This window comes from Dryobates pubescens, chromosome 2 (genome assembly GCF_014839835.1).
Source record: "Dryobates pubescens isolate bDryPub1 chromosome 2, bDryPub1.pri, whole genome shotgun sequence".
In the NCBI taxonomy this organism is placed as follows: domain Eukaryota; kingdom Metazoa; phylum Chordata; class Aves; order Piciformes; family Picidae; genus Dryobates; species Dryobates pubescens.
Window position 1 is genome coordinate 13574272 of NC_071613.1, and position 26825 is coordinate 13601096.

The 26825-nt window shown below is 43.8% G+C and overlaps 1 protein-coding gene across 1 annotated transcript in view; it reads left to right on the plus strand.

The window, feature by feature from the left end:
• The window catches only part of DISP1 (dispatched RND transporter family member 1), a 100586-nt gene extending 95960 nt beyond the window's left edge, over positions 1 to 4626 (plus strand). The window contains exon 8 of the mRNA XM_054170314.1: positions 977 to 4626. Coding sequence (XP_054026289.1) covers positions 977 to 4615 — 3639 coding nt within the window. The 3' untranslated portion in view covers positions 4616 to 4626. The remainder of the gene's footprint in view (positions 1 to 976) is intronic.
• Positions 4627 to 26825: the final 22199 nt, after the last annotated feature.

Genomic DNA, 26825 nt, shown 5'->3' on the forward strand with positions numbered 1-26825 from the left:
TTCATTCTCTGTAACTTAAGACTGAAATCTTGCATGTATCTAACTATTTGAAGAATCAGTTCTAATTTGTCATGTATAACAAAACAGAAGTTCTGAGTTCTAAGACTTGCATCCCCTTTGCCCTAGCAAGGCTGAGTTTTCCTGACTTGAGAAAATGTCTCTCATCCAACCTTGTTACTTCAGAGTTTCAGTTCTAGTTTTAATACTTTCAGTTTTGCCTGGAAGCGCACCTCACTCCTGAGTCAGCTCCTGAAACTTTGTCCCATGATGTGTGCAGCATGGCTGTTGTCTCTGTGCAGCTGGGCTTGTTTTGGGGTGCTTCATGCCACAATGGAACTCACTCATGCTCGTGTGCTTATGTTGGGAATCCTGCATGACAGGGACACACAGTGCCTGGGTGGCAAGGTAACTTAAGGGAAATGTCTGTCAGCTGTACAAGAGCTGAAAAAGACTCCAAAAGTGAGAGTTGTAGAAGAGAGGTCAGGTGATGGGAGGTCTTCATGAAGCTGTAACATCCTTTCTTTCTGGATGATAAGTCCCTGCCTCTCCTAGGAACTGCAGAACGTGATTCCAAGCAGAATGAAACTTCACTGACACATTGTGTGGCTCACTGTTTATTTTCAGGAGTATAGCATAAGATTAAAAAAAAGAGACTTAACAGTCCTCAGCCTGGGGAAAAGCCAACCCACCTCTCTGTGCCTCTTTAGACAACAGAATTACAGTAATCTTAACACTTTGCTGCTGTGACAGGGCAGTGTACAGTTACTGCTGGTTTAGTCTGCTGAGGATACTGAGGGGGAAAAAAGTAGTATGTGGAAATAAGAAATGTATAAACATGAACACAAAAGGACTGTAAGCTGAGTTTTCATCGCTTCCAAGATTATTTCTTTTTGGTGGGTGAATGTGTTTAATAATTCAGACAATTACCTTAAACTGGGTTTGGTGTCTTGTTTTTGCCCTGCCTGTCTTTATACAGATCAGATCTCATTCCCAGTTTGGTGATCTCTGCCAGAGAGCCACTGCTGCTTCGTGCTGTCCCAGCTGGACGCTGGGCAACTACATTGCTATTCTGAACAACAGGTCGTCGTGTCAGAAGATCGTGGAACGGGACGTCTCTCACACCCTAAAGCTGCTTCGCACATGTGCCAAATACTACTACAACGGAACCCTGGGGCCGGACTGCTGGGATATGAATGCCAAAAGGAAGGACCAACTCAAGTGCACAAACGTGCCTCGCAAATGTACCAAGTACAATGCTGTTTACCAGATCCTCCACTATCTAGTGGACAAGGATTTTCTAAGCCCAAAGACAGCTGACTATGTCTTACCAGCTTTAAAATACAGCATGCTCTTCTCTCCGACGGAGAAAGGGGAAAGCATGATGAATATTTACCTAGATAACTTTGAGAACTGGAACGCTTCTGATGGCGTAACCACTGTCACAGGGATTGAGTTTGGAATAAAGCATAGACTGTTTCAAGACTACCTGTTGATGGATACTGTGTATCCTGCCATAGCCATTGTCATTGTTTTATTAGTGATGTGTGTATACACGAAATCCATGTTTATCACACTGATGACTATGTTTGCAATAATTAGCTCCTTGATTATTTCCTATTTTCTCTATCGGGTGGTATTTAATTTTGAGTTCTTTCCCTTCATGAATCTCACGGCCTTGATTATTCTTGTCGGAATTGGAGCAGACGATGCTTTTGTCTTATGTGACGTGTGGAACTACACCAAATTTGACAAACCTCACGCTGGAACCTCTGAGACAGTGAGCATCACGTTGCAGCACGCTGCTCTTTCGATGTTTGTCACGAGTTTCACTACCGCTGCTGCCTTCTACGCCAATTACGTCAGCAATATCACGGCAATCAGGTGCTTTGGTGTTTATGCTGGCACTGCCATCTTGGTGAATTACGTTTTGATGGTTACGTGGCTACCTGCTGTAGTTGTCCTACACGAACGTTATCTTCTCCATATTTTCAGTTGCTTTAAGAAACCTCAGCAGAGGGTGTACAACAACAAAAACTACTGGACAGTGTTGTGCCAAATGTGCCACAAGGTTATTTTTGCAGTCTCAGAAGCCTCCAGGATATTTTTTGAGAAAGTTCTGCCGTGCATTGTTATCAAATTTCGATATATTTGGCTTTTCTGGTTCCTTGCCTTAACAGTCGGTGGAGCATATATTGTGTGTGTAAATCCAAAGATGAAGTTGCCCTCCCTGGAGCTCTCTGAGTTTCAGGTGTTTAGGTCTTCTCACCCCTTCGAACGATACGATGCAGAATACAAAAAGCTTTTTATGTTTGAACGCGTCCACCACGGGGAAGAGCTCCACATGCCGATTACAGTAATCTGGGGGGTCACACCTGAGGATAATGGTGACCCTTTAAACCCTAAAAGTAAAGGAAAGCTGCAGTTAGATAGCAGCTTTAATATTGCCAGCCCAGCTTCGCAGGTTTGGATTTTACGCTTCTGTCAGAAGCTAAGAAATCAAACCTTTTTTTACCAGACTGAAGAGCAGGACTTCACAAGCTGCTTCATTGAAACGTTTAAGCAGTGGATGGAAAATCAAGACTGTGATGAGCCATCTCTTTACCCCTGCTGCAGCCACTGGAGCTTTCCATACAAACAAGAAGTTTTTGAATTATGCATTAAGAGAGCTATAATGGAGCTAGAAAGAAGCACAGGGTACCATTTAGACAGTAAGACCCCAGGGCCTCGCTTTGACCTAAATGACACTATCAGGGCAGTGGTGTTGGAGTTCCAAAGCACCTACCTCTTCACACTGGCTTATGAGAAAATGCATCAGTTCTACAAAGAGGTGGACTCATGGATTTCAAGTGAGCTTAGTTCTGCTCCTGAAGGTCTTAGTAATGGTTGGTTTGTGAGTAACCTTGAATTTTATGATCTTCAGGACAGTCTTTCTGATGGTACTCTGATTGCCATGGGTCTTTCAGTTGCTGTTGCATTTAGCGTAATGCTTCTTACAACTTGGAATATAATTATAAGCCTTTATGCAATAGTTTCAATAGCTGGAACTATTTTTGTCACTGTAGGTTCTCTCGTTCTTCTTGGGTGGGAGCTAAATGTGTTAGAATCTGTCACCATTTCGGTGGCTGTTGGCTTGTCTGTAGACTTTGCTGTTCATTATGGAGTGGCTTATCGCTTAGCCCCTGACCCCGATCGGGAGGGAAAAGTCATTTTTTCCTTAAGCCGTATGGGTTCTGCTATTGCAATGGCTGCATTGACTACATTTGTAGCTGGAGCAATGATGATGCCCTCTACAGTGTTGGCATACACACAGCTTGGCACTTTCATGATGCTTATCATGTGCATTAGTTGGGCTTTTGCAACCTTCTTCTTCCAGTGCATGTGCCGATGCCTTGGACCCCAGGGCACTTGTGGCCAGATCCCTCTACCAAAAAAATTACGGTGTAATGCCTTGTCTCAGAGCTTTTCAGGAGTCCAAGGAGGCAGAGGTCAAAATAAATCACATCCTGTTAGCAAATATCAGCTGGACTCCAGGAGTCAAAAGCCCGAAATGGAGCATGAGCACTATGAGCTTGAGCCTCTGGCAACACAAACGGGGATCTGTAACCCTGCGGAGAAAGTGACTTATGAAGAAACTCATATCTGCTCAGAGCTCTTCAGCAGCAGGCCCCAAAGCACATGTGTACATTCAGCCTATAGTAGTGAAGTGAGTAAAAGCATAAAAAACGTTGCTAGTTCAACTGTGCTACAGACATCTATTGACCAACACACCATATGCCCCATTTTCTCTCAAAACAGGCAGTGTAGCTGCCCTGATGCATATAAGCAAGTGGCAGTGAAGTGGAGTCCCCACTCATGTCAACAGTTAAGTGACACCTTCTGTTACCAGTGTTCTCCTTCACCGGGGACTGTACAGATCCAAAGCTCTGTAGCTCCTATAAATGCTATCCAGCAAGCTGCCGAAGGTTATGTGCATCCGGTCCAGCACGTCCTCCACTGCAGCTGCCTTCAAGGAAGGCTCAAGAGAACGATGACACAGAACTCTCTGCCTAAAAATTTTCTCCTCCAGTCTGTGCAACAGTTTCAGGCACATCAAAGAATAAATAGGGCAGATTCGCATGCTCATCAGAACCCAGAGGACAACGTAAGAACTGTTCCAAAGGTGATGAGCTCCTCACAGTTCCTCTGCCGAAATGCAGGACCTCTGCTCGTGCATTGCCCTGAGTGTGAAAACGGCGTGTCACAGGCCCAGAAGGGGTTCTGTCAGCAGACAGGCAAGTGTGATGAAAAGGCTGGTACAGAAGTGAACGGGGTCGAAAGCAAGAAAGCCTCTCAGTCAAAGCAGAAAAAGAAAGCTGAGAGCAAGGCAGATCAGCGCTCTTCGCGGGATGACCGAGTGGTGAGGGCTGACCAAGCTGATAAAAAACATCTGCTGAGCAGGGCAGGGAGAGAGGCTCACCACGAGGGCTGCCGTGACAGCTCGCGCTGCTGTAGCAAGGCTACCCCAGTGAAGTGCAATTCCTTTGACTGTCAAATGCCAAACATCGAAGCCAATGTGCCTCCTATGTTAATGCGCCCAGAGCTTTCCAATGAGAGCTTGTTAATAAAGACGCTATAATAAACCTTTCACTTGGCAATCCTGTGTCTTCCTTTGAAAAGTTAACCTTTCAAATGCTAAAAAAAAAAAAGAAGGGAAAGACCTGAATAAATAATGAATTATCATTTGCATTTTGGAATATGAAAACAAATTAATAATAATGTATTTTATAGAACAGTAACATTTATACTTTTCATAAAGCCATTACATGTAGTAAAACCTGATGTTGTCCAGACTGCTTTTGGTTTGGTTTTTGGTTTGGGTTTTTTTTTGGGGGGGGATAGGGGTGGCTTTTTGCATTTTATTTTATTTTTTTGGTTGGTTGGTTTTATTTTTGTTGTGGGGGGTCTTTTTTTTCCCCCCTTCTTTTTTTCCCCCCCTTCTTTTTCCCCCCCGCCCTGTAACTCGTAAACTGGATTATTCTTTATTTAGTTTATGCCCCGGGGCATCAGAGTCTGAATTCTCCTTATTAAGCTTCTCAAGAAATAAAGCATTACAAAGAAACCTCTCCCTTTTTATAAGGCTTCTGGAGCGCTGTAGCAGACTGCCCAGAGAGGTTGTGGAACCTCCTTCTCTAGAGAGTTTTAAGACCCATCTAGACACATTCCTATGTGGCCTGTCCTGGGTGATCCTGCTTTGGCAGGGGGGTTGGACTCAAGTCTCCAAAAGTCCCTTGCAATCCCCTTACCATTCTATGATACTGGCACCAGATCTTATGAGATTGGTGACATTTTGGGTAGGCTGATACTGCCACATTTTCAGAGTACTTCATTTACCTTTATTATTCTGCTTTGGCAGGCTTATGTGCACCTTGAAACAGCAGCAGGGTTACAACTGTGTTCATTCAGGACTGTCTGAAAGACTCCAGAGTAGCCTGGTATGGAAATACTTTTAACTGTTCATTCCAACAAAATGTAAAGAAAAGCTCTTGGAGGTCAACAGTACTTAAGAGAATTATTTCAGTTGGAAAAGACCTCCTAGATCACCAAATTCAACTGTCAATCTACAACCACTATGGCCATTAAACCATGTCCTAAAGTGCCATGTCCAGATGTTTTCTGAACACCTCCAGGGGTGGTGACTCCCTGGGCAACCTATTCAAATGTGTGGAAAAAACCCCAAACCTTGCACTGCTGTTGTTGCCTATCTGTATATATAGCACAACAAAACAGCTTAAACTGCCCTTTCTGGCAGTGTGTAGACTCTGGCATTAAATACCAGAGAATACTGGTGGAAACAATGGTGAGTGAACATTATTTACTTCTTAGTGATGGCAAGAAAAGTATAATTCACGTGCATGGTACATGTATGTATGTAAAATCAAGGGCTACAACACAGGGCATGAAGTGCCTTGCAATACCTGAACTTTTCCCTACAAAGTGTGCCCAGGGATATTCCCTCCCTAGAGGTGTTCAAGGCCAGGTTGGATGAGGCTGAGAGCAGCCTAGTCCACTGGAAGGTGTCCCTGCCCATGGCAGGGTTGTTGGAACTAGATGATCTTTAAGGTCCCTTCCAACCCAAGCTATTCTATGGACATAGGATATTTTGAGCTGGTGAGCTCAGAACTGAGGTTTTTTTCTAAGCAAGCTTTCCACAACTGCTTTCTGTGTAAGGAAACCATTTTCCAGCTGTGTTTGTTAATATAGCTGCCTCTATGATGATGAGGTAAGCAATACTCTTGTATTTTCATTAAAACTTGCATGTTCTCAGTGGCTGATACAGTGAAAAAAATGAGGCAGATAAGGAGTTGTGACATAATATACTCTTGGTAAAGATTAAAATGAGCTAATGTACTTGGCTAGTGAACAGTATCGCTGTTGTATTTGCCCTTGTGACTCTGCCATTGCTTTGCTGCTATCTCCTGTACTCTTTCCAAATCACTTAGCTGGACAAGGAGCAGTCACTGAAATAGATAAGTTTATTATTTTGTGTGTGCGTGCAGCATTAATTGTCAGTTGGTATATTGACTCTAAAACCCTTATCAGTTGAACTTCTGGGGAGTGGAAGAGAATAGGCTTTATTTCCTGTGGCAGTTGAAGGCTGATGAGGCTACTCATTACCCTATCCCCAGAAAACTCATGAGAGAAAAGAATTGCTAATTAAGTTTTTACAGGCTACAAGGAGCAAGCAAGGAAAGGGGAGATTCTGTTCCACTCCAGGAAATCTTAATGAGGACTATTGTGTCCTACTGAGGCATCTCTTTTAAGAGTTGCTAGTGATTGCTGAGTCCTAAGGGAAGCCGCTGCGCCTAGAATACTCAAATGTCCATTAACTTCTTGGCTGGCATTGGGGTCTTCCCTTGCATTGGGATCAATACAGTGGATTTGGATACATGCACACCATAGAATCATAGAATCAACAAAGTTGGAAAAGACCTCAGAGATCATCAAGTCCAACCTACCATGCTGGCACAGAGTCTGGTGCTTCTTCCTTGTAGGCTTCCCACTTGGGGTAAGGGCCCTACCATTGCCACTGGCTAGTGCACTCCCCATGAAGTGGCAGGCTCCTGGCTTTAGCAGATAACAAAGTTTGCTTTCTATGGATTGTCCATTTGGTATCTACCAAACTGAGCAAGGTTTGGTCATTGTTCTGGCAGTGATGACACCTGTCGCTTGGGACATGACAGATGAACATTCTGCCTTTTCAAAGTCTAGGAAGGACTTAACTGTTACTTGTACATGCAGCCAATCTTTAAAGTAACATCACTTAGACTATCCAAGGGAGGAAAGAGAGGCTTTATTTGAAAAGACAGTGATCTGTTTGTGCCTCTGAAGTCACTGGTACACTTTCTTCAGAAACAAAGAACACAAAGCAAAATATGCCTGTGAGAAAGACTTGTATCTGAGACCAGCTCTCAAATTCACCTCACCCTAGGAAAGAAATAATTACATTTAACATAATAGAAACCTTGGTCATTTATATTGTCCTTAGGGCCTGTGTTTTTCAGGTAACAATCACATTTCTAATGTGGGTGACAGAGTAACTAATTTAACAAAAAATGGTGCAGTAACTTACTATAAAGCCTTGAAAATATGCCACCAGGCTCAATATATGATTGCTTTGAATGCAGCTACCTCATAGGAAGTATTGTTAGATGGGTAGATGGCTGGTATAGTAACACCGAGGGGATTGTTAAGTTACTATTTCATGGTTTGTGGGTTTTTTAAGAAAATGAATCTCTGTCAATTTAAAATCACCTGTAATCACTTACATTTGATTTTATATAGATTTAACTAATGTGGGAGAACTGCTTTGAAATCCTGTGGATTAGGAACACCTCTAATTTTGCCAGATGGAGGCCTGGCAGTCAGTGCAAGAGAGCTCTAAAAATACAGGTTGACAAATGACAAAAATGTTAGTGCCATATGAAATGTCAAGTGTGATCAAAACTGAATATATTTTACTTATATAGAGAATGTTATACTACTTAATGTACGTAGCATATGGGTGATTCACACTAAAATCACACTGACTTCATTGAATTGGACTTCAAATTTTTTCCACATGCTGGCAAGCTCTGTTTAATTTTACTTCTGCCAATAATACCTGAAGTGCCTGTGCTTCTCGTGCTTGATTTATGAGGGTGAGGTGGGACACAGTACTACTAAATACTGCATATTCCCACAGTGTGAAACAACTCTTCCCTTTGTCCAAAAAAAGAGAGATTGCAAGAAAGGCAGAAGCTTCTCTGAGTTCATAACAGATCTCTGCAGACTTGTGAATTTGTAGCCAGTGCCACTATGACAGAACTCCCCTGACTTTAATGTTGTTATCTGCTGACTGTTTATTCTCTACATAATATTGATCTGGCATCAGTCATTCTGCCTCTTGAGTATCTCACCACTTCTCTCATCTTATTAGGTCTCTGAGGTCTGGATTGTGCACAGCTTAGAGAAGCTGCAGTTTTTAAGTACTACCTTGATGCAACTTCTGAATACAAAGTAGTATTACAGACCAAGGACTCTGACTTCCCTGTTTCCCTTTTACTGAGTATTCTGAGTGTTTTTCCAAAGGTCTCTACTTGAGGAGGTTGCAGAGACTCAGGTGCCTCCTGGAGACATGTAAATTTGACTTGATTCCTGGACTGCATTAAATGTAATACATACAACTTGGGTTTGGATTCCCTCTTTATAAAGGTAACGTGTTGTGCAACATGGGTTTGGATTCCATCTTTATAAAGGTAACATAGAATACATACATAGAATACATAGAATAAACCAGGCTGGAAGAGATAACATGTTGTGCAGCTTGGGTTTGGATTCCAGTTTTTGGCTTTTGAGAAATGCCACTAACTGCAAGTGGAAAGACTCCAGAGAAACAGCTGGCTGTTGTCTTTATTTAAATGATTAGTTAACAGTGTATGTTGAGTCTATTTCCCAAACTATTAAAGTTAATTAAAACTAGTGCTGATTAGTCTTCTTAAAAGCAGTAGAGATAGCATGTGCTCTCTTGTTGCAGGCTGGTTACATTTATGGTAGTGAGATGTTAAACTCTTCCAGCAGTGGGTCTTCAGAGCAGATAGGTGGCTTTGCTTTGAGGCCTAAACAAAATATCTTAAACCTTGTAAAGCCTTAACCAAACCTGTCCTTAGATTTATCTTAATAGCAATCCCAGTACATTCCTCTACGGCTTAGGAAAAAGTATCATAGAATCAGAGAGTAGTCTGGGTTGGGAGGGATGACCCTGCAGTCAGCAGGAACATCCTCAACTAGATCAGGCTGCCCACTGCTCTGTCGAACCTCACCTTGAATATCTCCAGGGGTGAGGCCTCAACTACCTCCCTGGGCAACCTGTTCCAGTGTTCCACTGTTCTGTCTCATCTGACTAAATTTTTGGCATTCATAGATGCCCTGCCATAGTACTGAACCTGTTAAGTGGCAGCTGTAGCTCATTTTGGTGTTAATGTGCACTGAAGGTAACCAGTTTTCCCTGTGTTTCATGTATTCCTAAAGCTGCCTGTAGCAGGCCTTCCTCTCCTTTTGTTGATTCCCATGTTTCTTGAGTTCTTGACACACAGCTTGTGAAGTTGTGCAGCATAATCTCTTTGATCCTTTCTTATTAGAGAAGCTTTATTTACTTTTGTGGAGTATAATATGTCAGCTTTCTAACAGCTCACAGCAGATTACACTGCTAAATAGGGCAGAATAGGGCTGTGTTACACTGACACTAGTTTGAATACTTCCAGCAGCAGGTAGTTACATGATTTGGAGGTGCTTTATTTGGCACAGCATTGAATGTAAAGTCTTCACAATGATGGGCATGGTGAATTTTGTGACATAAATGACAGACAATGACTTGCTCTTATTTTCTTTTGTGTAGCGTTGCCTTCACACCAAGAAACTTGGAAGTAGTCATTCAGGAGGTATTGAGCAAAAAAACAACATAAAACTGAAAAATGCTAAGAGTAGAGAGCCTAGCCAGCAGGTAAGCTCTGCTGCTTTCTCAGTCTACAAGGACTTTTTAAACCACTCAGCTTAATATGTCCCATGTGAACAGCATGCTGTTCCAGAAACAGGCCACTCACATCTCCAGACAATATCACTTTCCAGAGCACTTTGAAGACTATCATTCAAGTGTTACTCTGTCATTTTCATCATTTGCAGCTGAGAAGCAATATGACACTTGAACTAAAGTGTTTTAGCTGCTCAAGTCCATATGCAAGAATTTGAGGCAGCTCAGGAGGTGCACTGGACAACTTAGGTATGTAACCTTCAATTAGTCTCATTAAAACAGAGGAATGGAAGGAGTGTTTGCATTGGAATACTCTTGTACATGATACAGAGGGAGTAAATGCCTTGAAAAGGTATGTAAAGAACAATATTTGAGACTACAAGAACTTTATGATCTCAGAGTAAAACAAGACTAAAAAGAGTTGCAAGCAATAGCATGTAAAAGGTGGCTGATGTTTAATTAGGGGATTTAAAACTTCTTTGCATTTAACATCTGTGGTAGTTAAAAAAGATACATTCCATGAACCTGCAATAGATGTTTGTATTTATTCAAGATGATCAGTAACTCAGTACATGGAGAAGGACCTAGGTGTCCTGGCAGACAGGAAGTTATCCAAGCAACAGCAATGTGCACTTGTGGCCAAGAAGGCAAATGGTATGCTGGGGTGCATTAAGAAGTGTGTCCAGCAGATCAAGGAATGTTCTCCTCCCCCTCTACTCAGCCCTGGTGAGACCTCACCTGGAATATTGCATCCAGTTTTGGGCTCCCCAGTTCGCTCTGCTTGAGAGAGTCCAACAGAGGACTACAGGGATGGTTAAGGGACTGGAGCACTGCCTTATGAGGAAAGGCTGAGAGCCCTGGGGCTTTTTAGTCTGGAAAAAAAGAAGACTGAGAGGGGATTTAATAAATTTCATAAATATCTGAGGGCTGAGTGTCACGAGGGAGGGGACAGGCTCTTCTTCTATTATAAACTGATGTTTAGTGTTACCATTATTTCAGTTTTTTTTTTAACAGCCCAGCAGTGTAGGGGCATATAAACTGTTTTGATTTACCATTTTTAGTACTTCATTTATGTATTTCATGATGTCTTTAAAATAGAAATGCTTAGGCCTGCATGCACAGATGATTCAAAATACCTACAGCTAGTTTAGAACTTCTTGAAACAGCTTGGGGGTGGGGGGGAAGACAAAACTCTTGACTTATAAAACACAAGCCCAATATACTTCATTGCTAGCAAGCCTGCATAATATACATGCTGCGTGTCTAGACTTGCCCTTTTCACAACCCTCCTTTCAAGGCTGCCTCAACCTCTCTTATGTCTTCAAATTCTCCTTTCTAGCTAACTCTGTTTTTTCATGCATTGTCTGGACATGAATCCTGAAGGGAAAGTTGTCATACTGCAAGGGGCCAAGCAGTTTGGGAGGGCAGCAATTATGCCATTGTGTGCCTGCTGTTTGAGTGCACGTTCCCAGACACAGCGCTCGAATAAGACATTCCACTCTTCTATCTCACCTAGTGCTCTGACCATGAGTGATTGGTCTCAAGCAGCAGAGCAGGTGTGATGGCCTATGCAGCAGGGGGGCACTGGGCCATGCAATCCCTGAGGATTAGGTCTCCAGTCATAAGAACTCTCAGCAATTTATCTTTCTGATATTAGGTTCAAATTTGCCTTCTGTGCATTGTGGTCACGCTGCTCTGTCAGTGATTCCCCCTCCTTTGGGCAACTGAGAGCAGCTCCCTCCTGGTGCGTGCGGCCTTCAAATCCCTGCAGTTGCTGCTGCATGCAAAGAGGCCCTGCTGAGGAAGGAGCCCCTGCTGCTTGTGTACAGCCTTGCTGGAGCCCCTTGTCAGTGGCAGAGAGCTGGCAGGATTCATTTATTGAAGTGGCCTTGCTCCACAGATAGCTATTGTTTGTATTGCAGCCTCTGCCACCTGGGGACTGGGAGCAGGGCAGGGCAGTGTGAGCTTTTGAGGTGGACTGTAAATCTAAGGACAATGGATTTAAACCTGGTTTGTCTTCTGATAATGCAAGAGCTCAGAAGTCATCCTGACATATAACATTTGCTGTCTCACTCCTCTTTTCTGATACGCTACAGCCTGAAAAGCCTGATTGATGTGAAACCCTGCTGGAGTCTTCAGCCTTCACACTTGCTCTGGTTTCACATTGTTGTATTTTTAAGATTAGGAGGACAAAGATTTGTGTCAGATGTTGTTGCTGCTAGTGTCTTCCCCCTTCCCTCCACCCAAGTCCATGCTATCTGAAAGTGGATCCACCCTTCCTTAGGAAACCCAGACAGTGAGGAAGCCACAGCCTCTTCATGTTTTTACATTTAGGTGTGCCTGTCTGAATGTAGATTTCCTCAAAGCTATCACAGCTCTCAGACTGGTTTGGTTTTCCTTCAGATGATCTGAAGTCTTATCTCAGTGTATCGCCTCTCCTACAGTGGGAGGGCAAATGGGGAAAACAAACTGTCAGAAGACATTTGAGTCTCTTCCAGCCCTTCTGAAATTGATAATCTGAACTGAGAATCTGACTCCCAGCTACCAAGTTTTGCCATATCATGAATTCAGTAAGGTGAGATCAGAGAGCTCCAGCTTGCTTGGGTATGGATGCAGCAGACAAGAAGGTCTCCAGAGGCTGCAATTTCTTTTTTTGCTAACAATGCAGGATAGTTTCTTTCTTTCCTGTTAACTAATGTACAAGTGAAATGAAACCTGGGACTGGAATCAGAATGGTCATAGAATGGTTTGAGTTGGAAAGGACCTTAAAGATCATCTAGTTCTAACCCCTCTGCCATGGGCAGGGACACCTTCCACTAGAGCAGGTTGCTCAAGGCCTCATCCAGCCTGGCCTTGAACACCTCCAGGAAAGAGACATCCACAGCCTCCCTGGGCAACCTCTTCCAGTGTTTCACTGGGTAGTATGGGAATGTTGAACAGGCACAGGAACAGGTGAAATATTTCTTTCCTCCTTGAGGTAGCAGGCTTGGCAAAAGGGCTGCTTCACTCCCAGGAATCTTTTCATTTGACCAGGCAAAAGAAAGGGTTGACAGCCTTACCTGAGATACTTGCGCTGCTCCCCTTAGCCACCAAAGAAATTGAGCTGGGACTACACAAGCTCTGGTCTGTCTTGTTTATTCTACCTTCAGTACTCAAGTTACTGCATGTATCTCTGTGTTGTGCTATGGTCTGCTGCTGTTGGAACTCAATTTAATAGACATAGAATACATAGAATACATAGAATACATAGAATAAACCAGGTTGGAAGAGACCTTCAAGATCATCGCGTCCAACCCATCAACCAATCCAACTCCGCCCAAGCAACTAACCCACAGCACCAAGTACCCCGTCAAGTCTTCTCCTAAAAACCTCCAGTGATGGTGACTCCACCACCTCCCCAGGCAGCCCATTCCAATGTGCAATCACTCTTTCTGTATAGAACTTTTTTCTAACATCCAGCCTGAACCTCCCCTGGCGCAGCCTGAGACTGTGTCCTCTTGTTCTGGTACTGCTTGCCTGGGAGAAGAGACCAACATCCGTCTGTCTACAACCTCCCTTCAGGTAGTTGTAGAGAGTAATAAGGTCACCCCTCAGTCTCCTCTTCTCCAGGCTAAGCAACCCCAGCTCCCTCAGCCTCTCCTCATAGGGCTTATGTTCCAAACCCCTCACCAACTTTGTTGCTCTTCTCTGGACTCGTTCCAGCAAGTCAACATCCTTCCTAAACTGAGGGGCTTTGATACTGAGACTTTTTGAAACTGAGACTTTGATAGCTGCCTCTTAGAGACAGCATCTCCTTTTCTGGGTAACTGATTACCTGTTTCATGGTGGGGTAGAATCAGTAGACCCTGGGCCCAGTGCTTTGAGCCCAGCTCTTGCCTCTCCCATGATGATTCTTGAACCCAAGTTCATCTTCTTGCTAACAGTCAGCCATCAGCTGTGTGCTGGCTTGGGAAAGCTTCATTCAAATGACTAAGCTATTGTTCCCGTTTGTTTGTTTGTGTAGGTTTTAACAGGAAAAGGTGTGGGTTTTAGTCTATAGCAGCAGACAGCACTCACCCAGGACACCTGATAATATTTCTTTGTGTGCAGCAGACAACATGTTAATACAAAAGTTATAAATCTTGTGTGCTTTTTGTAAGCTAAAACAATGCAGTTCCAGTTCAGAGTCTTTCAGCATGTAAATAGAGGCTAGGAAATACAAGGGAGGGAGGGATGGATGGATGGATGGAAAGCTGCAGCTTGGAGAGGGACCTGGGGTACTGGTTGATAGTTGACTGAACATGAGTCAACAGAGTGCCCAGGTGGCCAAGAAAGCAAATGGCATCCTGGCTTGGATTAGAAACACTGTGGCCAGCAGGATCAGGGAGGTGATCTGTACTCAGTACTGATGAGGCCACACCTTGAGTACTATGTTCAGTTCTGGGCTCCTCACTGTAAGAAAGATGTTGAAGTGCTGGAGCATGTCCAGAGAAGGGCAGTGAGGCTGATGAAGGGCCTGGAGCACATGGCCTATGAAGGAGCTGGGGTTGTTCAGTCTGGAGAAGAGGAGGCTGAGGGGAGACCTCATTGCTCTCTACAACTACCTGAAGGGAGGTTGGAGCGGGAAGGGGGCAGCCTCTTCTCCTTGGTATCAAGTGACAGGACCAGAGGAAATGGTTACAGGCTGCACCAGGGGAGGTTTAGGCTGAATGCTGGGAAATATTTCTTCACAGAGAAGGTTCTCAAGCATTGGAATGGTCTGCCCAGGGCAGTGATGGAGTCACCATCACTGGAGGTGTTTAAGCAGCATGTGGACCTGGTGCTTAGGGACATAGTTCTGTGTTGACCTTTCAGTGCTGGATCAAAGGTTGGACTGGATGATCTTTCTGTTCTACCCAGATATATTCTGTGCTTCTATGTGATTCTGTGATCTACTCTTGTTCTTACAGATCAGCAGTTTTCTTGTACACCTCTCTATTCATAGGCAGGAGGTGTGCAAGATATGATTTAGGTTTTGAGTAAACCCTCTCTGACTCTGGAATTCACAGTCATCCTTTCTTGTAAGAAGAAATGAAGTGAGCAATTTCCAGTGGGAAATGGTTTCTCTGGTAAAGTTCTAGCATCGTATCCATACATGTAAATGTGTTGAATGTATTAAAATACTGAATAAATAAGCAGGCATAAACCCAGATTTCTGTCAGGGTTAGGTCTGATCATAAAGGCTGAGGCTGTTAAAGACACATAAAAGTTTTGTTCCTACCATGTTCACTGATGGTGTTTAGGGCAGCTGAAGCTTTGAGACACATCAGCATACTGGAGGAAGCTCAGGTTTACATTAGTTTCTAAAAATGTAATCTTTCACTTCCAGCTTTCTAAGAAAATTTGACCTTTCTTCCCTTGTACAGCAGCTAGCCACGTTATGCCAGTTTGTTCTTCACCTCCAGACTCTGTTACTGTGGTTTGTTGTATCTAAAGCTGGGTTTGAAGAGATACACAGATTCCAGCGGGGACAGCATGTGGCTGCCTGCCTTCTCTGTGTTTCAGGCCACAGTGAGCATCTAAAGCCTGCTGTCTGCTGCTTCCCATTTAGTTTCAGTACCACTTCAAGGCACTGATCTAGTTTTCAAATCAATAAATGGATCAAGCTTCAGCCACAGGAGAAGCTGAATACTCATTTGTGTATTATTGTGGTGTAGGGCCACACCAGACCCCTGGCCCAGACATACCGCTTCTCTTGATGGTTAACAAGGAAACATGTCTCCAAAAAAAAATGTTAGATGAATCTGGAAACAGAATTGCCTGAGGATACATTTCAGAGCTTCCTTAGAAAGGCTTTTTATACTTGGGTACTTAAATTGTGAGCTTCATTCTTGTAGCTCTCATTCTTCCACTTGCCCTTTCTCTCCTGTGACTGTTGACCTTCAAGAGGGAAGGCTTGGCAGCATTACATGGTATCTACTTAATTTCTGCACTATTACAGGGTAACAGTGAAGAAAACCCCAAACAAAATAAGGCAGATAATGTAGTTGTCCAGCATTTTTAGTTCTGTATTGCTTCTGCAAAATCCTGGCTGTTCCAGGATTTACAGATAAATAAAAGGTCAGTTCTGAAAGGCAAGGATGTTACCAGAGAGAAATAGGTGCAAGCATCAAGGACAGCCTTTAGCTACTCCTGATTCAGAATTTGCCCAGCTCCTTCAGAAGGCACCATCTCTTAAATTACATCTCCACTCTGATGGCATGATTATTCTTATTTTAAAATCAATGTATGAAGTAAAAAGACAAGCCTAATTCTTAGGTGATGCGTTCAGTCTACAGCACTGGCAGCCTGATAAACCCTTTTTCTGCCTGGTAAATGTGGCAGAGTCAGAACTAGCTCCTCAGATGTGTATTTATTATTGATTGTGTATTTATTATTGACTAAACAAGGATAAAAAGGGACATATGCAGAGACAGACTTGCTGAGCCTGAGCACATATGCCTCTGAGAGTGTGTCACTGTCTTGTTGAGTAGAACAGAATAGAATTAACCAGGTTGGAAAAGACCTTTGAGATCATCAAGTCCAACCTATCACTCAACACTATCCAATCAACTAAACCATGGCACCAAGCACCCCATCCAGTCTCTTAAACACTTCCAGTGATGGTAACTCCACCACCTCCCTGGGCAGGACAGCCCATTCCAATGACCAATCACTCTTTCTGTGAAGAACTTCTTCCTAACATCCAATCTAAACCTCCCCTGGCACAGCTTGAGACTGTGTCCTGTTGTTCTGGTGCTGGTTGGGAGAAGAGACCAACCCCCTTCTGGATACAACCTCCAGGTAGTTGTAGAGAGCAATAAGGTCTCCCCTGAGCCTCCTCTTCTCCAGGCTAAGCAACCCCAGCTCCCTCAGCCTCTCCTCATGGACTTTCATGCATTAGAGTTGAGTTAGGAGGAACTGCCAGATGTAATAAAGGCAGTTTGACCTAAGAGGACCAGTGATTGGAAAAACTAGAAGGAAACAGTGTGTGCAGAGCTCTAATATGGGTCCTTGGTAGATATGCAGACAACACATACCTGAAGGGTGCCTACAAAAAGGATGGAGAGAGACTATTTACAAAAGCCTGTAGTGATAGGATGAAAGGCAATGGCTTCAAGCTAGAGAAAAGTAGATCTAGGTTGGATGTTAGGAACAAGTTCATTACCATGAGGGTGGTGGAGCACTGGAACAAGTCGTCCGGGGAGGTGGATGCAGCCTCATCTCTGGAGATATTCAAGGTAAGGCTCGACAGGGCTCTGGGCAACCTGATCTAATTGAGGATGATCCTGCTGACTGCAGGGGAGGTTGGACTAGATGACCTTAGGTCAGCCCTTCCAACCCAAGCTTATTCTATGTGGCGAAGTATCACAGTATCACAGTATCACCAAGGTTGGAAGAGACCTTGAGGATCATGGAGTCCAACCTGTCACCACAAACCCCATGACTGGACCATGGCACCAAGTGCCACGTCCAGTCTCCTCTTGAAGACCTCGAGGGATGGTGACTCCACCACCTCCCTGGGCAGCACATTCCAATGACTAATGACTCTCTCAGTGAAGAACTTTCTCCTCACCTCGAGCCTAAAGTAACCGCAGTACCTTAACAGTCACTCATGAATGTGCTGGCATGGATTGCAACAGCCAGCCACGTGCAGCCCATCTGCCAGCATTTCAAGAGGAAAGCCAAAACTCCTGCATTACCTTGGTCTGGATTGCTACCCTGCCTATTTTTTATTTTTTTTTTTTCTGTACTGCTATAGGAATTTTTGAGGCACATAAATTGTCTGCTCAACTGTTTTCTTGCCAGTGCATCCAGTTGTGGCTGTTTCCCAAAAAAGCTTGAAATGCTCTCTGTGTTCCCATTGTGATCACATCGAAGTGGGGAGGGGGGAGCAGGGAAGCTATTTTTTCTTGACCTCAGCTGGCATTCAGTTTATCCCCTTAAAGCATGACAGTTGATATCTTTGGACATTTTTCCTTTAGCTAGGGTAATATTAGACACTACTCTTATTTGCACAAATGTCTAATCCAGCTTTTGTTCTCTGAGCTGCTTCTGCCAGAGGATATCTGAGCTGAAGAGATGAAGAACAAGGCAGACAGTGTCCTGATGCGGTGTGACTGATGTTACTGGGAATGCATAACAGTCATTGCTGGGTTTTCCTGCCCTGGTTTCCTCTTCCTGTTGGCACTCAAGCTAATGAGGATTTGAAATAGTTCTTCAGCGTTGTGTTTGTAGAATAATTATTGATATTAGGAACAATGAAGGCTTTAAACATGCAGCATATTGACATGCCACCAGGAAATTGTAAGTGTGTTCCTTGGGGGTGTCACACAAAATACAGTGCAAACAATCTTTGTTCAAGCCAGGCAGGAAGTCAGAACCTTCCCCAAGCCTTTATAGCTCAAGAATTTGTTCTAAATTTTGCCAAGAGAGCAACTTGTCTAAGAAAGCAGTTTCTGGAGTAAATCAAAGTCCTTGTTGCCCTTAGGGCCTCTCTGAGATGTTCTTCTCAGATATCAGCTGCACAAGAGATGAAAATAAGTGTGTCTTTCTGACTGACTGCTGCTCTACCTTGTCATTCCAGCAGCCTGGAGAGAATTAGCAGAATCACAGCCCAGGAATGAGCATGGAGTTGTCAGAAATCTCAATATTTGGGAGGCCTGAGCCTTAAGTAAAAACCTCAGAACGTTTCTGAAGCAGAAAACTCTTAGGGAAAACACAACTACAAGAAATGTAGCCACCTAAAGAAAGAAACCCTGTTTATAAGCCCTGGAAATGAGTATCTTTAGCTGTGTCTGGCCATGGACTGGCAGTAGCAAGTGCTAGTTTTGTTCTGCTTGCCATTCAATCACAGGACATTAGGCAGGGATAAGAAACAGTGAGCCCTGTACTCCTGTAAACGTTGTCTTTAAAAAGAGAAGCTGGAGAGAGAGAGAGAATCGTATCATAGTATCAGTCAGGGTTGGAAGGGACCACAAGGATCATCTAGTTCCAAACCCCCTGCCATGGGCAGGGACACCCCACACTAGATCAGGCTGCCCAGAGCCTCATCCAGCCTGAGCTTAAACACCTCCAGGGACAGTGCCCCAACCCACTCCCTGGACAACCCATTCCAGGGCTTCACCACTCTCATGGGGAAGAACTTCCTCCTCACATCCAGCCTGAATCTCCCCACCTCCAGCTTCATTCCATTCCCCCTAGTCCTATCACTACCTGAGAAGTCCCTCCCCAGCCTTCTTGTAGGCCCCCTTCAGATACTGGAAGGCCACAATTAGGTCACCTTGGAGCCTTCTCTTCTCCAGACTGAACAGCCCCAACTCCTTCGGTCTGTCCTCATAGGAGAGGTGCTCCAGCCCTCTGCTCATCCTTGTGGCCCTTCTCTGGACACCTTGCAGCACCTCCATATCCCTCTTGTAATAGGGGCTCCAGAACTGGAGGCAGTAATCCAGGTGGGGTCTCACCAGAGCTGAGTAGAGGGAAATAAGCAATCATGTAATAGTCTGTGTTTTCAAACTGATGCTGAGCATTACCTGAATCCAGAGACTCAGACCTCCAGGATTATTCTTTGTTTAGACTGTAATTGCTATGATTTCATCCCAGTGCAGTTTGGAAAAGTCTTGAAATGTCAGAAATACTTTGTAAGGCTCAGAGCTTTACTTCAGGGATTGGGAAGCAATGGTGCTAAGAAAAAAAAAAAACTTTAGAAAATGGTTTTATTTTGAAGGCCTTTGCATACAGCAAAACCTCATTAATTCAGATGCTCAAATTTCTTTGTGGCTGCTTGAAATTTTCTCTCTCTCTCTAAATCTTTCTATTTTTCCACTGAAAAAAAAGAAGTGAAAGAAGAGTAAAAGTGATAAAAGAGATGAACCAACCAAAAAAAAAAAGACAACTAAACTGAAGCTTCTTTAATCCAGACTTGATTTATATATTTTTTTTTTTTGAGGAAGATGATTCTGATACTAAGATTTTTGCTAGAAATTAATATTTTAAGTGTTTCCTGAAATGGAAAACCAAACCAAAAACAAACCCCAAGCCTCAATCTGATAAGGATAGCTTGTTCTGTTTAGAACTTTGATCTGTTTCCTGCCCCTGGCCTTTGTGCAGCTTTGCCTCCTCTTTGTATAAATCATGGGCTGGTCTTTTCACTCCAATTTGAGAAAAATGTCAGGTATGCCTGTGTCAAATTGCCCACATAACCTTCACTGCTTTAAGGCATGCACTGACATTAAGTTGTCTCTGTGTAACAGTGTCCAAGATATCTGGTTTATCTCTGTCACCTCGAGCTAAGGTCACCTTCTGCACTGACTTTCTCAGGTAACTTGATTAAAAGCAGCATCTGCCCAGACTTCTCAGCTCTGCCATGTGTGTCTAATGGCATGGCAACATGAGTCCCTGCAAACAGAAACCACAGATGAAATCCAGCTTCAGTGAAGTCTAACTTCCTTTAGGATTTGAAGCAAAATGCCTTTCTTTCTCTCATATTACTGAACTTTCTACATGGAGATACCTGATTCTTCAGACTCCTCCTTCTTTGCTTCTTTCTTAGGAAAAGTTACATCTTTAATCAAGTGCTGACATCCCCACAGCTTCAATGTTGTTAAAAATATCAGAGATTAAGTCTGTGGTTTCAGTGAGGTTATTCTCATCATGATGTTCATACAGTGATGTGCCAATTTCCTTTGCTGTATACATTAATTTCTGGTTCCAGTTTCCTTCTATTCCAGTCTCAAATTAGTCTATCCCAGTAATACTTAATTCTGCTGCTCTTTTTACTTCCATGTTTCACAGGATCACAGGATGTCAGGGGCTGGAAGGGACCCAAAGAGATCATCAAGTCCAACCCTCCCTGCCAGAGCAGGACCATATAGTCCAGCTCAGGTCACAGAGGAATGCATCCAGGCAGGCTTTGAAAGTCTCCATAGAAGGAGACTCCACAACCTCCTTGGGCAGCCTGTTCCAGTGCTCTGTGACCCTTACAGTGAAGAAGTTCCTCCTCATGTTGAGGTGGAACCTCCTGTGCTGCAGCTTACATCCATTGCTTCTTGTCCTGTCGCAGGGAGCAAGTGAGCAGAGTCTGTCCCCTCCTTCCTGACCCCCAGCTCTCAGACATTTATAAACATTTATTAAATCCCCTTTCAGTCTTCTCTTTTCCAGACTAAAAAGCCCCAGGTCCCTCAGCTTCTCTTCACCAGGCAGTGCTCCAGTCCCCTAATCATCCTCATAGCCCCCCGCTGGACCCTATCCAGCAGATCCCTGTCCCTCTCAAACTGAGGAGCCCCAAACTGGACACAGCAAGCAAATTAGCTTGCCAGCTCAAAACCCTGCTCCCCTGCAAACCAGAGCTAGGAGCCGCTGCAGTCCTGGAGAGAGAAGAGCACAACAGCCAGAAATGTCCATTTGTATAGGGGAGATGCAAGTGTGATGGGATGAAATAACAAAAGATTACATTTTTCTAGTGTCCACCTCCCTGCACCTTTCTGGTCATTGGAAGGCTTCTCTATTCTTCACCATGAGAGTGGTGAGGCCCTGGAATGGGTTGTCCAGGGAGGTGGTTGGGGTGCCGTCCCTGGAGGTGTTTAAGACCAGGCTGGACGAGGCTCTGGCCAGCCTGATCTAGTGTGGGGTGTCCCTGCCCATGGCAGGGAGGTTGGAACTAGATGATCCTTGTGGTCCCTTCCAACCCTGACTGATACTATGATACTATGCTTAAGATATCCCAGTTCTTAAAGCCATAACATTATTTCCCCTGAATTCTATAGCTGATTCCATCTCACACCTCACATCTTGCAGCTCTTCAAGATCTCTATACAATGCTGTCATACTTGGAGGTACATGGTAGCTTAGATTCATCCCATATGTCAGATATTGCTTGGAAATGAGTTTGAAAACAATGGGCTGGAGCGTGACTTCTTCCATATGATACTAATGCTATAGAAAAAAGAAACTAGAGATGCTGAAAAACTTCCAGGACTTAACTGACCTCCCAAGGCACTTCACCATCCTCTGAATCTGCTTTGTCCTGTCTCAGTTGTATTAGCTTTTGGAAACAGTTTTGGTTTGTAGCCTCTGCAGAGGGAATGGAAGTCACAGAAGCCACTTGTGTATAATCCCAAGCCAAATAGGGATCCCAAAACTCCCAAGAATTTTGCCTTTAAAATGTCTTTGATCGATTACCCAGTTCTCCCTCTTCCACTAAAGAGCTTCTAGGATTTTTTTTTCCCCTCTGAAAAATGAAATCACATTATGAAATTACATTACATTGAGAGAGTACCAGTTATCTGAGCTGACATTTTATATATTGATTGAAATGCTGAGAGACAAGATGCTCATGATTTCTGCCAGTACAATGAAAAACTCAGAAGCAGATGAGGTAAGGTCATGAAACATGAATGGTAAATGGGAGCTGAGTGCACTCAGCTCCTACAGAGCATGAGTCTGGCAGGGCTTCTCCATGAGGGCAAGGAAGGAGATGAGGGGCTCTTGGTCACAGATTGCATTGGGTTGGAAGGGACCCTCAAAGATTGTCTTGTCCAACCCCCCCTGCAGTCAGCAGGGACACCTCCAAGTAGATCAGGCTGCCCAGTGACACAGCGAGTTGGATCTTGAATGTCCCCCGAAAGAGGGCTTCAACCACATGCCTGGGCAACCTCTTCAAGTATTTTATCCAGCTTGGTATCATCTGTAAACTTCCTGAGGGTGCACTCAATCTCTCTCTGTATCACTGATGAAGATATTGAACAGCACTGGTCCCAATACAGACCCTTAATGGACATCACTTTTCACCCCAAACCAAGTTTGGTTTGCTTACCTGTTTTGTGTTTCCACTGGCAAGATTTTACCAACCTATATATATGGAGCAATAGCTACTGATAATAAGAATATATAGCAAGAGTTGATCCAGAATTTTTTATTTATAGGTCTCAAAAATACTTCAGAAAGGTAAAGCAACAGAGATGTCCCAAAGTTAATTACCTAGCAGACTGGTAGGGGAGCCAGAACAGCCCCCAGCATTCATGAACCCCCAGTCCAGAAGTCTGTCCTCTTGGCTGAATTGTTCTTTATCATGAGAGCAAGGAAGGGTGATTACCCACAGCTTGAATTAGCTGGGCAAGTTACATTTGACTTGAACTGGTTTGTGTAGCATTTCTGGCTCTGCCAGCCTTGGCCACTAGGGAAGAGCACAAAGTATCTTTTAGGGGAGGGTTTTGTAAAAACAAGATTTTTGCTGTAATTGCTATTTACATGTTCCACCCTTTGCCCTTTTTCAGCTGCAGGCAGATCTCATTCTATTTTAAAAGCTGGGGCAGGAACTTGAGGCTAGAAACTGCAGCCAAATCAAACAGGAATCTCACCAACCTAATAGAGGGTTGGCTGATAATAAAGGCTATCTTCCCAAGCCTTTAAAGAGCTCTTCTTCCAAAGACACTCCCTTATCTGAAGCCTCTGGCTTCCCATGAGAGGGTATAAACATCTCCCTATGCAGCAGGGTACCCTTTGACATTAAGAGGAAAGCACAGCTCAAGATAAATTGAAGAGTCTTTTATGTCTAATCTCAGTAAGCATTCAGAGGTTGTGAATGCCTTTTTATCCTGAGTTGTTGAGGTTTGTTTTGTTTTTTTGGCTGGGAACACATTTTGCTTGGAGTTTTATGACATCCTTCATGGATTTTTTTTCCCCCCCCTTTCTTTTTTTAGCTGAGCTGTCAGTGCAGTTCTTGTTTGGTCTCCAGAAGTGTGTGTTTATTTGGCATCTTCAGTGTATAAAACTAGTGCTGTTTGCATGGCTTCCATGAGGCCAATCCTGCTAATATTTTAAGGCTGTGACTAATGTGGCTTGAGGGTAAATGCTTTCTGACTTTAACATTCTGTCTTGCTCACAGGAGCAAGTTTTGATGCCTTATTTTTCCCCCCCATTGGCAGAGGTTTCCATTTTGTCAATTCACTGCCATTCCTCCTCAGAGGGGTTTTTCTTTTAAGAGGTGGCAAAGTTTTTATTCTTGTTTCATAGCTGTTGGTATCCCATAGCTGTGAACAGCCCATAGAAAGCCCAGCTCACTTGCACACAAACACATTAGTATATCCATGTAATTGCTGAAGGCAAGACTCCTACACCTCTCCTGTAGTAATAATTTCCTCTTCCAGGACTGCTGGGCTCTGATGCTTTCTCCAGGTCCTGTTCTCTGATCCTTGTTTCATCTTGTTTCATGGTGAGGCCCTGGAATGGGTTGTCCAGGGAGGTGGTTGGGGCGCTGTCCCTGGAGGTGTTTAAGGCCAGGCTGGATGAGGCTCTGGCCAGCCTGATCTAGTGTGGGATGTCCCTGCCCATGGCAGGGGGGTTGGAACTAGATGATCCTTGTGGTCCCTTCCAACCTTGACTGATACTATACTATGATCTCTCTAATTCAATACCCCTTCTCCTTGCTAATGAAGAGCAAATGGGTTCTCATTTGAAGCCTGTCTCAAGCAGCCCTGTTGTCCTTAAACCTGAGGGTGAAGGATGTGAGGTGCTTCATGTCAGCCCAGGGACATCCACTTTGCTTCTGCTGCACTCTGGGCTGGCTGGGAAGATACTGGAATTGACCTTTCTCTGTCAGCAGCAGTGCCAAAGAGTCTCTCTCTCTTCTGCTCACTGGGAGCCAATTAGAGAAAAAAACAAAGACATTTCAGCATAAGATTTACCCCTATAGTGTAGAAGCAGTGGTGTGCTTCACTCCAAGGCTGTCTTGACCCTCCTTCTTCTGTCCTGTGACTAAAGACTGGAAGCCCCTCCCATGTGTTTGGTAAGCACCACAGAACCTCCACACTGGGTGTTCCCCCATGGTCCAGCTACCCTTCAGCTATCTTCATTGCCTTCAGAAGGAAAACATCCCTTGAGGCTCGTGATACAAACTTGTTTTCAGATAAAGTACATGTAGTCAACTGCCATAATTAGCCTTCCATTTTAAACCCTCCATTTTCAGATCAGCTCCCTACAGGCTAATTCTTCTGTTTGCAGGAATGCCTGAGTGATGCACGGATGCTCTGTCAGGATACCTCACCTATTCATTAAGTTTGATTAGACAGCATTTGCACTCTGCTGTCTAAGAGTGCAGCCACTTTCTGATATAATTAGCGTTCCTCCAATTAGGATAAATGGCTGTTTCATTACTTTTAAGTGGGTCATTAAAGTGCCATTCCTGCCTCATGCCTCTGGAACTGACAAGGGTACCTGAACACTGCTTTTCACAAAGTCACATCTCATTTCAGAAGGCTAATGGAGAAGGTAATGTACCAGGGCAGGACTCCTACTGAGAGAAGTTCTTGGGTAGCTGATTTTCCTGTGTGCTTGATACTCTAATTTACTGAGGAAACAGAAGAACCTGTTTGCTGAGACACCTTTTGAAGAAGTTTCTAGAGGCATCAAAATCTGGGAATTACTTACACTAAGTATTGCAAGCTTCTGTTACCATGTGAAAAATTGTTATGAGCATGGAAGTGCGTGGTTGTCACAGGGAAAACACAGAGGCTGTGCTGTATCAAGAGCAGTCCTTCCAACTTTGTTTTCTTATCCTCACTTTCATCCACAAGAGTGTCTTCTCTCCAGGGGTCAAGCTGTGTGCTGATAACCTGGGTGTAGCAGCCCTTTTTGTTTCTCAGAGAGGCCTTGCAATTCCTGAATCATGAGCTACAAAAGCTACTGCTACAAACACCATTTTCTGAGAATTGGAGGGCTGATTTCTGGCCCACTCCAGAGATTTGTGACTCACATTTTGGGAAGGGATAGAGACATCACTTTTGCAAAGTGGTTTTGAGAGCAGTGAGTCACCATGGTGGTCCCTTTCTGTAACTTCTTCTTAGATGTGGAATTCACAGACGGCTGAATAGTTTAAAAATGATGAAGGCCACATCTGCAGGAGAATAATCTTGGTCCTTTTGGGTGCTGTAAATCAGAAGCTTATCCAAGGCTGAGATCACCTGATTCTCCCCATCAAGATCTTAACACTGCTTTAAAATTTCTCAGAGAGGGCTAAGATTTGGGGAAAGAAGTATTGCCCTTTTTTGCTGTGGGATTAATCTACTCATGATGCAGTAAAAATGCCTCTTCTTTTCTTTTAACAATATAAGATGTATGGAACTCCCTGGGTATCTTTCTATTGATGAAACTGGGTCAGATCTCAGATTGCTTAGAATCAAAGAATCACAGAATGATAGGGGACTTGAAGGGACTTCTGGAGATCATCTAGTCCAGTCCCTCTGCCAGAGATGGTTCACCTAGAGCAGGTTGCACAGAATGCTACCTAGTTGGGCTTTGAATGGCTTCAGACTTGACCACCTCTCTGGGCAGCCTCTTCCAGTGCTCTACCACCCTTAAAGCAAAGAGGTTCTTCCTTGTCTTTAGATGGAACTTCCTATATTGACATGTAAAAAAACCATTTTATTTTCTCTGCAAGTTTCTGGTTTTCTCTAGAATTCTCTGATTTTTGAGCCCTTTTGGCTTTGTCTGCCTTGTGGTCCCTGGTTCACCTTTTACCATGGCACAGTTGTGTAAGATTTCTCCTTCCCAGTTCACCCACCTTACAAACTGTCTAGGTATTTCTCAGGCTCTCATCTCAGCTGACTCATCAAAGCCAAACCACCCATTAATCAGTCACCATCTTACTGATTAGGTTTATTTCTTGTAAGTGTATTAGTACTGAAGGGAACAAAAATGGTTCAAAGATGTTTTTCCCCTCCTCTTCAAAGCCAGTGGATATAGGGCAGGCAGGGCTGCAACCATTATCCCCTCCAACAACTTCTCA